This window comes from Alosa sapidissima, chromosome 10, assembly GCF_018492685.1.
Source record: "Alosa sapidissima isolate fAloSap1 chromosome 10, fAloSap1.pri, whole genome shotgun sequence".
NCBI classification, from domain to species: Eukaryota; Metazoa; Chordata; class Actinopteri; order Clupeiformes; family Clupeidae; genus Alosa; species Alosa sapidissima.
The window spans coordinates 8302922-8319867 of record NC_055966.1 but is presented as its reverse complement, the minus strand read 5'-3'; the positions used below and the strand labels follow the sequence as shown (position 1 = coordinate 8319867).

General features: G+C 45.4%; 1 protein-coding gene across 3 annotated transcripts in view; it reads right to left on the bottom strand.

Annotated features, from left to right (window-relative positions):
• The window catches only part of pear1 (platelet endothelial aggregation receptor 1), a 34866-nt gene that overhangs the window by 3673 nt on the left and 14247 nt on the right, over nt 1-16946 (bottom strand). For 2 of the 3 annotated variants that reach the window (XM_042106000.1, XM_042106001.1), the window contains exons 2-17: nt 11981-12091; nt 11603-11704; nt 11183-11283; nt 10651-10743; nt 7977-8223; nt 7190-7295; nt 6713-6849; nt 6018-6230; nt 3937-4111; nt 3499-3619; nt 2629-2792; nt 1659-1761; nt 1342-1488; nt 907-1038; nt 598-726; nt 149-274 (exon numbers count right to left, since the gene is read on the bottom strand). In XM_042106000.1, coding sequence (XP_041961934.1) covers nt 149-274; nt 598-726; nt 907-1038; nt 1342-1488; nt 1659-1761; nt 2629-2792; nt 3499-3619; nt 3937-4111; nt 6018-6230; nt 6713-6849; nt 7190-7295; nt 7977-8223; nt 10651-10743; nt 11183-11283; nt 11603-11704; nt 11981-12087 — 2203 coding nt within the window. In that variant the 5' untranslated portion in view covers nt 12088-12091. Of the gene's footprint in view, nt 1-148; nt 275-597; nt 727-906; nt 1039-1341; nt 1489-1658; nt 1762-2628; nt 2793-3498; nt 3620-3936; nt 4112-6017; nt 6231-6712; nt 6850-7189; nt 7296-7976; nt 8224-10650; nt 10744-11182; nt 11284-11602; nt 11705-11980; nt 12092-16714; nt 16739-16946 lie in introns of those variants that run through there. The other variant, XM_042106002.1, reaches the window with a different exon arrangement.

Below are 16946 nucleotides of genomic sequence, written 5' to 3'. Positions count from 1 at the left end.
AGAAAGAGACAGTTAAAGTAAGAGATCACGCTGAATTGGGTTGTAATGGTGTTAAGGACATCAACAAGCTGTCCAATTAGGATATGTTTTGATTGTTTTGTTTAGATTATTGATACACAGGAGTTTATTATTTCGGAAGAGAGCGCACCTTGAGTACAGTCGACCCCGGAGCCCGGCTCACACACACACTCTCCGTTGGAGGGGTCACACAGGAAGTGTGGGCCACAGGAGCAGGTCTTGGCACAGTTTGGGCCGAACAAGCCAGCTGGACATGCTGTAAACGGACAGACAGACCAGTCACTAGCTACTCCATAATTATCCATTTTAATGTTCAAGACTCTGGGTATGTGATTACAAACTATTTTGTAATAAATTTGATATATTTATCCACATACATGCCTCTGTCAATTGTCCCTTTGCGGGGAACATATTGAACTAGCCACACTGCACACTGAGAAGGCTTAGGGTTCCTCCTGCCCTTTACCAGGGGGTGGCGTAGTCAGATTGGACAGTAGGTATTCTGCATGGCAGGTACCACAGCGATATTGAAATAAAAAAGGTAAATAAGGCAGACATCTGTGGGAGTGAAAAACTCACGTAGAGAGCAGTCAGAGCCGGTCAGTCCAGGAGGACAGTGGCAGGAGCCATCGTGGTGATGGCATGTGGAGTTATTGGCGCAGCGGCATTCACCTTTGCACTGCTCCCCAAAGGAGCCAATGGGGCAAACTGCAGGGCATACACACAAACACACACACACACACGTTTTAAAGATGTCCCATTTAACTGACAGGAACATTCTTTAGGCACATGAAAGTATCATGATATATTAAATCAAAAAACATGTCCTGCAACACATTCTATATCTCCCGAGGTACTGTATATGAGTGAAGTGGATGTGTGGCTGACCTTGGCTGCAGAGGTCCCCTGTGTAGCCCGCGTGACACTGACATTGACCTGTGATGTGGTGACAGGGCGAGGAGTGGACACACGCGGGGCACTTCCTGCTACATCTCTCTCCATACATGCCTGCGTTGCACACTAAGAGTGAGAGAGAGAGAGACATGTGGCAGAGAGTGAGACAGACTGACAGACAGACAGGAGCAGATAGACAAAACACTCTTTCTACTCTAAATTGAGTAGTGGGTTCCTACCAGAGTTCATTGCATGGTGAAAGACACAGAGAAAACACTTTCAAACACTTTCAAAATGTCCACACAAGGTGTTACAGTATGTAACTGACTGATAGACAGGCTGTTCAGAAAAACTACTGCAAGATGAGTGCCTTGGCCACCTCTGTGGTTAGTGCCTTTGTTTTATCCGACTGCGGCTTACAAAACTCACCATGCTGACACTGGGGACCCAAGTATCCAGCTTTACACACGCAGATACCACTGTGTGACAGACAGGTGGCGCCATTCAGGCAGGAGCAGCTCTGGTTGCAGTGAGAGCCCCAGGTCCCGTCTGGACAAGGCTGGGCACAGCGAGGTCCTGCGAGACAGACGGAGGGAAAGGAGGGGCAATGGAATGGCGGGTGGGGAAGTGGAGGAGGTATTGGCCGGGGTCAGTCAGTTTTGTCCTCTAAAAACTATTTCCAGACTAGTGAGAGGATGGAAAATGTCTTGGGCATCTTAGTTGCTAACCCTCTAATGTTAGCCTACCTGTCCAGCCAGGGAGACACAGGCACTGCCCAGTCACAGGGTGACAGCCGTCGTCGTGGAGACAGTCGCATTTCTTCAAACATCCTGGTCCAAAGGTGCCGATCTGTTTGTTGGAGTGGAGAACGCAGAAGAAAACAACCATGTGGTGGTGACATTTCGGCACAAGTCGTGACAGTACATGTGGTTGAAAATATTTCCTTTGGATTTATTAGCATTAATGACAAGTAATTATGAGAAGTGGTTTACATTATGAGGTTTTAGATGGTTTCCATCATCATCATTTTTCTTAGTGCCTTGTTTACTTAGCAATAACATACCCTTGCTCCAGGGAATTCTTTTTCTCTTTCTTTTTTTTTGTTTTGTTTTGTTGTTGGGAACCAATGTGGCCCATGTGTCTCTGCTGCACCATTAGCTGAAACAGCTTGTGGTGGGCTATTTAATATACAACCAAGACGACCTTAATCAGCTTGATTTCCCCACAAACTAAACACACGGCAGTAAGTAAACAAGGTCGACATTAAAAGCTCTTTCAATGCATGATGAGGTATAGAAAGAAAGCTTTTCTGGCCTACAGAGCTTTTGTTAGAATTTGATTTTGTTCAGAGCATATTTAACTGGAACCAGTTGTGAAGAGGCGAAGACAGCTGGCTGTCAACTTGCGTTTTCTTAACAGATCGGCAAACAACTTTTGGAAAATGATGACATTAAACTGTCACCCTCAATCTTTATTTCTTATAAAATGTCTTGAAAGGCTACAAATCTTCAACTGCAATTATCCACGTGTTTAAAATGAGATTACTGTTGAAATAATTTCAAGCTGAAACTAATTTTGAGATGCATGTGGGCCTATCTTAATACACAGTGTATCACTTCAGATAAAAAAAACAACATATGTGACATTTAAACAAATTAAACAAATGGAAAAAATATGTTCTATGGAAAGAGCTTTGTCCCTTGGCACTGGCCTTACCGGACATGGCTGATCACAGTGGGGGCCCTGCCAGCCCGCCGTGCAGGTGCACGATCCGTCCGCTGGGTCACACGATGCACCGTTACCACAGCGACAGGTGGCGTTGCAGCCTGGGCCCCACATCCCAGGAGAGCAGGGTTTTGAGCAGTCCACTCCAGTCCACCCTAAGCCGGAACCACGAGGGCATGGGAGAAGAGTCTCAAATCATATAATCATTGCAGATATGGCAAGTGCATATAAAGGGGGAAATGTAAGGTGCTAAAGAGATCTGGTTCAACCCAAGACCAATCCACTAAAAGTAGCCAAAGTCACAACCAACAGTTAGACCAGGGGGGCATGTTGCCAACATGAATGTTGTAGCACCACACCCCATTGGCACAATCACAATTGTTTTAAGGATACTAAGAGGACATGCTCTTAACAACAAGCTTGTGCAGAATGCAAAATTACTGCTCTAACCAATAGGTAGGTGGCAAATCATCAACTTGCTCATTTAGAGTACTCCTGGCTGTTTTACAACTCACTCCATGGGCCCTATTTACATACTAGTCAAAGTGCAAAGCCTAAATGCTAACTAAAGCTTATTTAATAACTATGCAAACTCTATTTGCACATTTCATACCATGAGAAGGTCTTAAGAGGTCTTAAGCACAAACAGCACAGGGTCAGCTAAAAGTTGTCGCATGCTACATGATGCTGTTAGTTCATGCACAAGACTTTGCTCATAGACTGACTTTGCACTTCGCCTAACAATTAAATTAGAGCTCTACGTATTATGGATCCAAATGCAGATGTAGGCCCTACTACAAATCAACAGACAGTTTCAGACTAATACTTATAGGTATCAGAGAGACAGGCTGACTAACTCACCTTCTTTGCAGTAGCAGGTGCCATCTATGGGGGAGCAGGCAATGGAGTTGGTGCAAGTGCAGGCAGAGGAGCAGCCCTTTCCAAACATGCCACTCTCACAGTAGTTCTCGCAGTGCTCCCCCTACAGGGCAAACACGAGAACACGCATCAGAAGAACTGATCCATCTCAGCCATTCATGACTGTTTTCACAATCAAAATAAGAGGACTTGCAAACAACAGCTTCATTCAGCTAGGTTAAATACTCCTGTATGGAAGACTAGCTGAATAACACTTGTTGGAATTGTTTCATAAATCAAGGCAATTAAAAATAAATCAGCACAAGGCACAAATATATGAAAACATTAACAGCATCAACATGGCATATAAACATTTCTAACAGAAAAGCGTCTTTGTACTCTGGCTGCCACTGTTTTATTAGTAATGCACCAACTACTTACAGTGTAACCAGGTGTGCAGTGACATTGGCCAGTCACACTGTCACACACCCCTCCATTCACACACAGGCAGGGTTCCAGACATCCGTTGCCATAGTAACCGTGTGCACAAGTCTCGTTGCAGTAGAGCCCAGCCCAGCCTGGCTCACACGTGCACTCTCCTTTGAGTGGGTGACAGCTGACACGAGCAGAGGAAGACAACATGACACCATCAAGCACATACTTAATGACAGACATTAGTGATTAGCTGTGCATTTGGAGGATAGATATAGATAGATAGATAGATAGATAGATACTTAGATATATAATATCAATAGATATTGATCCCCAAGGGGAAATTCAAGGTCTCAGTAGCATACAGACATCACACACAACATGCACTAACAGCAGAAAAAGTAATAAAAGTATATAACATAAAAAACACAACTAAGCAATAAGGACAGTAGAATATAAAGAATATAATAAAATACAAATTATACTACATGTAAATAACACTAAATCTAAATCAAGTCTAAAACAGTATCCACATAGTGTGCTTAGGGGTGATTAAGCATGAGGCGTTTGCAATGACTGAGGCAGGGACTGAGCCTGTGATTCTCTGTGCATAGTAAGGGCTCTGTGAGAGTGAGTGCCATGGTGATGGTGCAAATGAGTAAGTCCAACAGTGCAACAGTGCAAGAATAAAGTCTAGAGACCAGCATAGAATAAATATGGACATATAAGAGAGTAAAATGTCACTGCACTATATCATCAGTGTACAGGTCCTTGCTTAAAAAAAACTGGACTTAACAAAGACGTGTAGCCAGAATATGCAGAATATGCATAATGAATAGTGATCATTGGTTGGAGACTCTTTTTTGTCCATCCCTAGAGCCATGTAATCCAACCAATCAACATGGGTTGTGCTCTTTCTTTATTAGATGATGTCACCAAGGTTACAGGTTCCACTGAAGTATGAATCCAACACATGTGAGTGTTGACTAAATAACTAAAAATGTTGGGAAAAAGACAGTCATAACATTTCTCCAGGATTTTAAGCTGCTTCAAGCCAATCACTTCTCATTTTCAAATCCTATAAATTTCAAACTTCCACAGCCTCTGCGTGGGACTTGATATGGTTCCACCTGACCGCAAAATAAAATGTTTCTGGGACAAGCTACATGGTGCTGTTGCCTAGAGAATTTGATGCCAAACACAAATAAATCAAACTGCTATCGATCTGGGTAGAACCAAAGGCAGGAGCAAAAGCTCCAACTGGCATTCAGAGGTCCTTCTTCTTTGTTTTTACCCCAAAAAGTATGCTTTAGCTCATCTTTTGGCTTCAACACGTGAGAACAAGTGTCTGCAAAAGTTCAATGGGGAAACCAGAGTGGACCCATAAAACAATCCTGAGATGGAGAGAATGCCTCTGAGTACAAGAGAAGAGCACTAAGACACTAGACCTTTACGTTTGAGTCTTTGGAGAACAGCAAGGAACTGGATGAGCAGATGTACTAGAATTATTCATCTGTCTGTCAGAGAGCAGTATTTTCTCTTTCAGTGTGTGTGTGTGTGTGTGTGTGTGTGTGTGTGTGTGTATAGTAATGTGATGTAATGTGTGAAGTATTTGTGGTGAACAGCAGACACACAGAGAGAGAGAGAAAGAGAGTGTGTGCATGTGTGTGTGTGTGTGTGTGTGTGTGTATGTGTGTGTGTGTGCAGGGATGTAGTGGTAATTGTGAATTCTGTGATCACGGTAAAGCGGACTGCGTCATGGGGTATCAGATTTTTAAAAAGGCATTTGGAACATGTTTTATGATGGTGGAGGTTATTGTCCAATGTTTATAACAATGCCAGTGCTATTATATGGTTCATAGAGTGTTGATGAGGGTACATATTGTGAATGTGGATAATACAACATGATTTTTTGAATGTTAAAAGTTGTTTTTGTGAGAGGTGGATAAACTCATTTACTTGCGTTTAGCCTTCACTAGCCCTGTGTGTGTGTGTCTGTGTGTGTGTGTGTGTGTGTGTGTGTGTGTGTGTGTGTGTGTGTGTGTGTGTGTGCCTGTGCGTGCGTGTGAGATGTTCCGTGTGTAGCACACCTGATAGTCTGTGGCGAGTGGCAGAGACAGCGCTGTTCGCAGTGCATCCCAAAGGCCCCGTCAGCACACATCCTCTCCCGGCAGTGCGGGCCCCTGAAGCCTGGCTCACACAGGCAGCCCCCGTGGATGTTGTAGCAGCGGGCGCCGTTGGCACAGTCACACACACCTTTACACTCCTCACCGTAGCTGCCCACGGGACACTCCTCATTACACCTGCAGGTCAAACACTCTCACGTTACAGATAAAGACATTGGATATTTTGAGATATGTTACAATTCAAACTAATTTATTTCATTACTTCCTCAAAGTAATGTCACTGATCACTTTTGCTTATTTTTTGATAAATGAGAGCAGACAGAAATTAATTTAAAGCTTTTTACAGAGATGAATATATTCCGATGTAATTTACCTCATTGGTATTCACCAAGATTTTGATTAGTACCTGTATTTACATGAGTTTTTAAGAAACTGCAACTGATTATGATCACGTCTATTTTGTAATTTAGTTACATAACTCTGTTATATGTAACTAGTTACCCCCCAGTCCATTTCATTATGTTTGAGGTGTTGCCACAGGGACATATTATCCATGATCGGGGTACAGTCTCTTAAACGGCATACATATTCACAACTGAGATAATTGAGGCACTCAGGACTGAGTCGAGTCGAGTAAATAAATTATAAAGGCTACAAACCTTTCCCCAGTGAAGCCAGCAGTACACACACACTGGCCAGTCTCTGGATCGCAGTGGCCGCCATTGTGACACACACACTCATGGGCACAGTTAGCCCCATAGCGGCCCTCTGCACAACGCTCTGTACAAACGACTCCCTGGACAGAGGAAGGCAGGAAGAAGAAGAAGAAGAACAAGAACAAGAACAAGAAGAAGAGGAAGTAGAAGAAGAAGAACAAGAAGTAGAAGAAGAAGAACAAGAAGTAGAAGAAGAAGAACAAGAAGTAGAAGAAGAAGAACAAGAAGTAGAAGAAGAAGAACAAGAAGTAGAAGAAGAAGAACAAGAAGTAGAAGAAGAAGAACAAGAAGTAGAAGAAGAAGAAGAAAAAAGAAGACAAAAGAAGAAGAAAGATAGAGAGAAAAAAGATAGTTAAAGTCTGCTTTTCCCCCCGGATCCAAGTAATAAATGTTATGTGGATGACGCGTTGGATTTCTTACTGTCCATCCTGGGGGGCAGATGCAGACGCCATTACCCTGACAGAAACCGCCATTTTGACAAGGACATCGCCGAGGACAGCGTGACTTGGGGCAAGCTTTTTCACAGCTGTGGAACATTTCAAAATGTTATCATATTACCTCTGTCTACAGCTACACTGTACTACACTGTACAGTTACTGCTACTACACTGCACATATCTGTCCATGTTGTTCATACATTTTTCATACTAAATATCCATATCTAATCTGCTTTTATAAGGCTACTGCTAATACATTGCACACATTTATATTTATATTTAATTTATGTTACTGTAAACCATACCACTTTCTTGACTGTATACTACTGTCTACACTGTACTATATGTCTTATACAGTTCATACTGCACCACCTGTCCACAACCCTGGTGAAAGATGTTTGACTCGATAGCCAATCAAATACACCCCTCTATTCAGTGCTCCTGTAGGTACATTCTTGATTAGCTGGAAAGGTTTACTACTTGGTCTGAGTTCCTTTATTTGCTTCCCATTCATATCACCAGGACTGTGTACAAACAGCAAGATTTATTTGAGCACACACAAAGACAGTTTAAAATCAAGGACTGCACCTTTAAAACCATTATACTTTTTATGCCAGGTTATGGCACTTTTAGTGAACAATATGTATGTTCTAGATAACTACATCTAAAATGTTTATTATTTAACACGCACACACACACACACACACACACACACACACACACACACACACACACACACACACACACATTGCCAGATGTCTTTCTACTCACAGAGTGCCAGTGAAACCTTCGTTGCACACACACTCTCCCGTCACTTTGTCGCAGGTGCCTCCTGTTCCGCACTTGCAGGACTCTTTGCAGCCTGGGCCAAACGTTGTGGAAGGGCAGGCCTCCTTGCACTGAGAGCCGGTGTAGCCTGGCGGACACTTGCAGGAGCCTGTGGAGGGACTGCACTGACCTTCGTTGGCACACTTGCAGGTCCTGGTGCAGCCAGGGCCCCAGTGCTGGTCATCGCAAGCTGCACAGCAAACAAATCAACAGGTGACAACCTTTACACAGCGTTCCATTTTGGGAGGTCAGAACGCTAACAGAGAACATCAGTGGAGTGTTTGGGATTCATCTCCCCCTCGGGGGAAAGAGAAGAACTCAACATCTCTCCATCTCTCTATCTCTCTATCCCTCCCCTTCTTTTGTCTCTGTGTGTGTGTAGTCATGAATTTGTTTGAAAGCAACCCTGCGGTCCCCCCCCCCCCCCCCCCCCCCATACACGTCTGTGTTCTTCAGCTGCTCTAGATCGCATTACCTGCGCTGCGGGCCAATTGACAGCGTGATTTGCATGGGGCTAACAAGACAGATGAGGTTCAAATCGGGAATTTTGCTGCTGGAGTGCGGACTGGGGGAAATAAAGCAACACGGCTCTTGCGACGGACGGACGCACAAGATTGGATTTCAATCATCCTCTCGTCTAGACGGATGATGATAATGTGAGGATCTGCTGTGCCTGGGTCAACGGGCAGCCATCACAAAGACACACACTCTCTCTCTCTCTCTCTCTCTCTCTCTCTCTCTCTCTCTTGCAGGTCTCATCACCTCCCTCAACCAGACACCCCCAGCCTCTTCCCTCCCAAAACCGAGTGAGAGGGGACATCTGATCTCTTGCTATCCTCTTCAATCACACGCCTTCACTCTTTCTCCCAATCCTGCTGAATGCTAACTGTTATTCAGTGGCCTGCGGTGATGAATGAGTTAGTCAGGGGCTACACATAGGTCAGCCCTGCTGTTTTCTTCTGATCTAACTCCAGGAAAGATGTGCTTTATCAGCCCAAATCTTGCTGTTTTCTTTTTGGTCAGGATGAATGTCTTATTTAGGACGGGCCAAACGGTTATGAGCGTGTGAGCTACGTGAACAAATAAATGCGATGGTGCTCCGAGCGTGCGTCACACGACCACGTTATGGAGGACTGAGCTGGACCAAGACGCTGTTTACACAGGACTCCTCCATGAAGGGGCTTCAAGGCCGGGAGGCTTGGCCCTAAAAAACAAACACTGACATGCATGCTGTGTTAAGAACATGTTAACCAAAGAGGGTCCAAACTCAAATGTGTGCAGCTTTTAGGAGCGAGCAAGCAGCTCAGTCCAAGTCTGCTGCTGACCCGAAAGTCATCTGGTTCCCAGAATACGGCCGGAGAACTCATGAGCTGCTTTTTTTTCTTCTTTTTTTTTTGGAGAAAAATGGGCTCCAAAAAAGGCCAATTTTTGGAGGAGGCAGCGAGGAGTACAAAGAATTGCTCTCGTGGGACGCGCGCGCCGAGAGGTTGACGGAGCCAGAGCTGTCACCCAGTTCTTGGCGCGTGTCGCTTTCGGCTCCGCTGGTCTTCGTGGCGACTGCTCCAAATCAACTGGAACGCATATGTGTGCAGATGTTGCGCCGATTCACGCCACGGATCAGAATCTCTGATAGCTCGTCTATTCTCTGTGGCTCGACTTGACTATGGGTGTTGAGACTAATCTCAGTAAAGCCCTTACCAGTGACAGGGCGCCAGGTCTGGTGATAGTGTCAGACCCGGCGCCCTGTCACCCGTCACCTCCCCCCACCCACCCCACCACAGCCTTCACACCCACAGCTCCAATCTTTCGTCTGATGTTTGTGTTAGGATGTGCTTTCCACCGTTCGTCTACGTGACGAGATAATGAAGGGTCTGAAAACGCCAGGTTTCCACGGTGCACCGAGTTGCTTGGAGCATGTGGGAAAATTCCTCCCTTCTCCCTAGCGCATTCTCTGGCTTGTGGTGGAGGCCTTGACTCGACTCCTACCCCCTTCCCCTCCTCCTCCTCCACAACCACCTTCACCCTATCATCTTCCCCTCAGCAAAGCCTCTCGGTGGGGTGCTAAGACAGAGCATATGGCTGCACTCTTCCGCAGTCCGCCACCCCACTGGTACCTCACATGATCCCACATACGAGAAGTGTCAGTCCAGCCCCCTCCAATTACATGGGCTCCGGAAAGGGCTGATGACAGCAGCCAACAATGCAGTTACCAACCCGAGGCAAAAAAGCTGCACAATTTTCCATTTCCTTTCCCCCATGTCATCTCTACCCATCGCGCACCCCCTTTGCTTATGCTACATACAGTATCTGCACTCTTCCATTGCACAGCTCTGTTTATGCAAACCCACCGCGGGTGTTTGACTTGACGCTGAAGTTCAATTACTGTCCACATAACAACGACGGAGCGTGGGGGTTTGCAGGCCGTAATGCGGGGTTGCCTCCTCGGCAAGTGGCTTTAATAACACGAGCGGCTGTTGGGCAGCGCTCTCCTCTGTCTCGTGTGTGTGTGAGGCTGCATGAATGGGCCCTTTGTGCGGAGTGTGCGCTGGGAGAGTGAGAGGTGTCTGGCCAGGGGGAGCGAGCGTAGGGAGCGAGTGGGAGCGGGATCTGGACTCACCGCTGGAGCAGTCGTCGCCGCGCCAGCCGCCCTCGCACTGGCAGCGGTCCGGGGCCACGCAGCGGCCGTGCACACACTCCCTGGTGCAGCGAGCTGGCAGAGAGAGAGACACACACACACACACACACACACACACACACATACAGAAACACACAGAGAGAAACACACACACACAGATGTGGAGAAATGAGACAACATGGAGAGTCATGGGTGTGATTTATTGGAGAGGACATTTATGTGTAAAACTGAGTAAACAAGCACGTGGTCAGCGCTTGGCATGGTCAGGCTAAGGACGCATGCCATCTAGCCTCATCGGCTCTAAGATTCCCATGAGCGCCAACCCTTACAGCACAGAGAGGTCTACCAAGTGGAAATCCTCTCAATGCTAATCGAATCGTACAATTCAATTCAAAATCAAATCTGTTTCGCACTCCAGCAATGAACCCTGTCTTCAAATGTCATTATCTCAGATTTCCACCCCTACAAATTATACCTAATTTCTGCACTGACGGAAGTGTTTGATGACACTTACGGACACATTTGTCTCTGCTCTCGTAGAAGCCTGGACAGCACTGGTACCTTCGTCTGTAATCTGTCTTCACTGCCTGCCTGTAGGCTGTCTTGTATGTTATCCTGAGGAGAATGAAAAGCAAAAAAGAATGATTTACGATTTTTAAACTGTGTTGACATATGCCTGTACTTCAGCAACACCAAAATGCTGCTTTGAAGATCTCTAACTTTGAGTACCTTTTTTACAGGTACACTTGCCTCTTTCAACAGCCATTTATCTCATAAACAAGTGGCTGCCCTTTTTACTGATGGAAATGACAGGGGGGGAATGGTATGATAAGACTTGGAAATAACTTTCACTGTTGTCTGTTTTCTACCACACACCTGGTCTGAAAACAAAGAGTCTGCCCCCTTACGGATGCCATGAAAGGGAGGGTCTTACTTGTGTCTGGTGCACTTGTTGGCATTCCAAGGCTCTGAGCATGACTCCTCAGACACCTGGTCGTATGGGTGGGCGTACGACTCCTTCACAGATGTGGTGAAACTGCAGTTGGGACAAAAGCAAGAAATCAAACACATGTCATCAAGACACCATTAGAGAGCATGAAGCCTTCCGAGGACCATCTGTACAGCACAATGCAACTGCATCAAATCAATGCAGAGTCATCAAGATGCTGTATTACTGAATAGGGACATATAATATTACTCAAGTTAAATAGGTGGTGAAAGAAGCAAACACAGTTGTTGTTCTAGAATTACAGATCAACAGGGAATGCAGCCATTTGAGGAGATCTTGGAACCGGCGGCTTGTTGAGCTTACCTCTCCCATAAGCTGCATACGTTGGGATCCCGTGGATTTAAAGGCTGTGCAAGATCACACAGAGAGCCGAGGACAAAAAGGACCACACAGACCTGCGCTGACATCATGGTGCTACAAAGGAGGACAGAGAGAGAAAGAGAGAGAGAGAGAGAGAGGGAGAGGGAGAGAGGGAGAGAGAGGAGAGAAAAGGGGAACACATGATTGAAAACAGCTTTTCAAAATGTCCCCTTTCTTAAGCCTGGCAAGTAAATGCCTCCACGGAATGGTCCGGCCATCTCTGGAATATCATTCATAGCATTCATAATTAGGTCATCCCAAGTTCAATGGGGACACTGCATTATCTATTGCCCAGGCGAAATTTGGAATTCACTGTTGTCTATTGCAAGCCAGAGAGTGATAATAACTCTGCATTTGTTTTCAAAGACTGTTGGGGGGAATCTGGGCAGACTACACTGCATTGCTTTTAATGTGTTCTCACTGCAGACAATCCAATGATTATTGTCACAAACAACGTTCATAACTCCACATCTGTGAAATGTCTGCTGTCAAATCATACAGCATTAAGCTCAGGACTGTGAGGTCATTCAATATATTTATTGGGGCACTTCAAAGTGGTAATTTTAGTGACATTTACAGCAATTGCCAAGCGACCGTAAAATAGCAAAAGTTACTTTTTCTCTTTTTGCAGTCTATCTGCTATTGAATATGGCTAATGCTACGTCCTGTGGTCCAACATGGAAATGACACAGCCACAGTGGAGAGAGCTTTTTCCACATATGGAGCGTAAAATGGAGGAATTCTAGAGAAGCGACACCGGGTGAAGAATGTGTCTGTCTGCGCTTCTATCCTACTATTAATCAGCATAAGGTCTCCATGCTCTCACGCAACAGCCATGTCACACACACACACACACACACACACACACACACACACACACCGAATGACAGAGGCAGACAGACAGACAGACAGACAACCACACACACACACACACACACACACACAAACATAGCCACTCAAAATGCACACATGAATTATGAGCATACATACACACGCAAGCACACAAACACAAACAATGCAGATTTAAACACACTATAAAAGGATACAAACAAACACTAAATACTCTCCCTCTCTCTCTCCTCACACACACACACACACACACACACACACACACACACACACACACACACACACACACACACAAACACACACATCAGGGACATCTGGTTTTAATCTGACCGGCGCCCCGAGGGACGGCCCGATAGGAAGGGGGCAGCCCCTGGCTCCCATGGAGAGCCTATCCTCTGCGGAAGGCGGCCTTTAAGAGCTGGTCAGCTCGGGACCGGGCCGCGGCCATGCGGGGAGCTTTTCCTCAGCCGTGGGAACACAGCGGTGCGCCACCAAACTACGTCAGCTACGTCACCGCGACTGTCGTGCAGCACTTGTTTTCACAGTTCTCCCACGACAGAACAAGTTCACAGTGAGTGGCACTATCAACACCATCAGCCCCCCAATCTCTTTAAAGATACCGACTTACAACCACAGTATTGAAGAATCGCAGTAGTTGTCTGAATTCAGGACGGGTTTCTTTAAAGTACAACAGAGTACATGTGTATTGGAGTTCAAGCTCTGTAGCACCGGCTCACAGCCAAACAGTGAATCAAACGAGGTCTGGAGAGGAGCTCTAAACCCAGATTGGTGCCTTAAAGATGTTATCAGTTTCAAAGCTCTCCTTTCGTCAAATGCGCTCTGGCAAAGAGGCCTTTAAGGCCTGCAAGAAAATAATGTCAGAAAAGAAAGGAACCCCACAAAAGCAGACGTTTATAGGAGAAGACAGACGGTTTTCATTAAGGAAGGCTATAGGGCCCTACCAGTCACTTCATAGGACTGGGGTAAATAGTTTAATTAGGTTCTCTCCCTCTGGCGCGCATCACACACACACACACACACATATACCACACACACACAACACACACACACACACACACACACACACACACACACACACACACACACACACACACACACACCACACATGCACACTCACATGCACGCAAGTACACACACAGTCACACACACACACACACACACACACCCATACATGCGCACACACAAATGCACACACACAGAGCTTCGTTAGGGAAAAAGAGCCCTAACCACAAAGAGATTCTTAAAAGCTGACACATCACTTACATGGTTAATGGTTATAGCGTGGGGTGACTGTCATGCTGCTTTACGGTAAATATGGGTTCTTACTGTGGTGTTTCGAGAACTTCACTTGACAAACATTTTTGACAAATCCCCTCCTTCATCCACCAGATTATCCTCTCTAATCAACACTTGCTTTCAGGTGCTAGCCCCAGTCCGTCCACCTAATGGCCCATTTCCTGTATGCAGTAATGCTGGCGAAACTAGCCCCAGCTATAGTGTTGGTGTAGTGATGTCAGATGCCAGCTTAACCCTTAAAGGTGTAGGTTTTTGAACATTCTAAGTTCCGCAACAATTGAAAGTTCTAAAATTCTATGTTGAATTCAATGAACCCAGATATTCTTTAGAACGTTCATTTCCCAACATTCCCGTCACACCGGTGTGACGGTACTCCTTTAATGTCTAGATTGTAAGTCGGCAGAGTAGAGAGAATACTCATAGAACAAGAACCATTAGGCATGAGACAATGTTACTGACACCAAGCCAACGAGGTGTCTGGAATTCTCTGGCGTTCGTGGTGGCGGCGACGGCTCACAAATGAACATTCTGGGTTTGGATTTAATGAGCGCTGCAGACAGTTGTACCCGATGCCTGTCCAGCTTTCATGTGGCACTGTCAACAGGGGGGAGGAGTAGCAAGAAAAAGAATTAGACACACACACACATACACACATATACACACAGACACACGCACGCACGCAGGAACGAGCGCACGCACGCATGCACGCACACACACATATAGTACAGTACACACACTCAATTGCAAGCACACAACTCTGTCAGTCACAAACATAAACAAACACAAATACACAATACAGGACAAGCATCTACACATATTCACATGTACAAAAAATGCTCTCACACAACAAAGCTAGATAGACATGTGTGCTCTCTCACACCCACACACACACACACACACACACAAATGCACACACACAGACACACACACAAAGACAACCACACACACACACACTCAATTGCAGACACACAACTCTGTCAGTCACGAACATAAACACATATAAACAAACACACACACACACAAAGGACAACCATCTTCACATATTCACATAATAAACAAATGCTCTCATACAACAAAGCTAGAAAGACATGTGCACACAAACACACACACACACACACACACACACACACACACACACGCACAGATTTATGGCCACATTTGCCAGTTCCCTCATCAACGTGTGTTTGCTCTTTACGCTGGAAAATGAGTCCCATACTGAGAAAGTGGATATTTTTAGCAGAATGCTAAGATACTCACTGACTCACTGGTCTCAGCCAGTCTCAGCTGACGAATGTCAGGCACTCTCAAAACTGAAGGGAAGGGGCCCAAAAGTGAACACAGACCCCAGCAACCCAGAGCGCTCAATCAATTTAAAAGGCCTCGCAACGCTTTTTCCAGAACCAGATGAAGACTCGGAACGGGGGACAAATGGAAACAGATGGAAGGCCTTTCCAGCCATAGTTTCAAACCCCCCTTCACTTTGTTTTGGTGGAATGCTGGAGTTCTCTCTGACACTTCTGTTATTGTCATACTCGCCATGCTAATGTCCCCTCCCAATGCACACATGAAGTATCATTGTTTAGCTCGAGGCGAGGAACCTTGATCTTTTGCCCATATTAAGCACAGTCTGTTCGCAGGGATGACTCGAAAAACTTTTATGGGTGACTTGATCATGCCTACTGTTTCTCAACGTAAAAAGCAAACAAAATTACCCTAGGTCCTATTGATTCATTTTACAGCTAAAATCTTACATCAAAACTAAAAAGTGTGGGAAGAAATACTGTGTTTGAAGGATTGGTGGAGTGGCAGCCCAAGCTCAGGTTATGCACTGTCCCAACTCAGTGCCATTGTCAGAAACTAATGTGGCACTAATATAAATGCAAAAGTTCAAGGCACTGGAAATTGCAAATCCACACGAGTTACAGTGTTCCAGTAAACCTATTTTTGCATGGTGAGTGGTCTGTGTTATAACAGAATAATGATCTCCTGAAGAGACGAGCGCAGAGGAGAAGAGAAGGGATCCTTTTTTTCTATTTCCTTTCTTAATGTCGTTGTATAGAAAGAAATCCTACACACAGCACATGGCACTGATCAAGTTGCTGCTTTTCTCTTTTCTTCCCCCCCCTACTCTCTCTCCCTCTCTTTCTCTCTCTCTCTCAAACCCTCTCTCCCTCGCTCTCTCAAACTCTCTCTCTGAGGTTGGATGGCTAATTGAGGTAGAAAATATTACTCACTCTTTGGAACTGGGGATTGTGCAGACCAGGAAAATAAAAGGGGGGAGAAAAAGAAAAAAAAAACAAGTTGGCCATGGATTGGGGACAGAGAGAAGAAAAAAGAGAAAGAGAGAGAGGAGAGAGAAAAAGGGAGAGAGGGGGGGTGTGTGTGTGCTAAGGACATACAAATGCTGAGGTGCCAAGTGAACCTTGTGTTCTCTATTGGGACTCAAGGGTTGCCATATTTTCAAAAAAGCTTAAAAAAAAGAAAGAAAGCGCACTGGTATCAAATCCTCACCTTGGACTCTTACCGACCGATCTGGCCAGTACTGGATCGATTGTAATGTTTTTATTTCATTCCCCTGTAGACTCACGCACAGGTCATGTTGGAATGCTTAAGGGGTCCATCTTCCAGAGAGCCCAACAGCATGTAAGCATAATATATGGAGGTGGATGGATGCAGGGAGACATCACACAACAGCTGGCCGAACTTGATGACTGATGACCGTTGCATAACTCACTACAGGCGG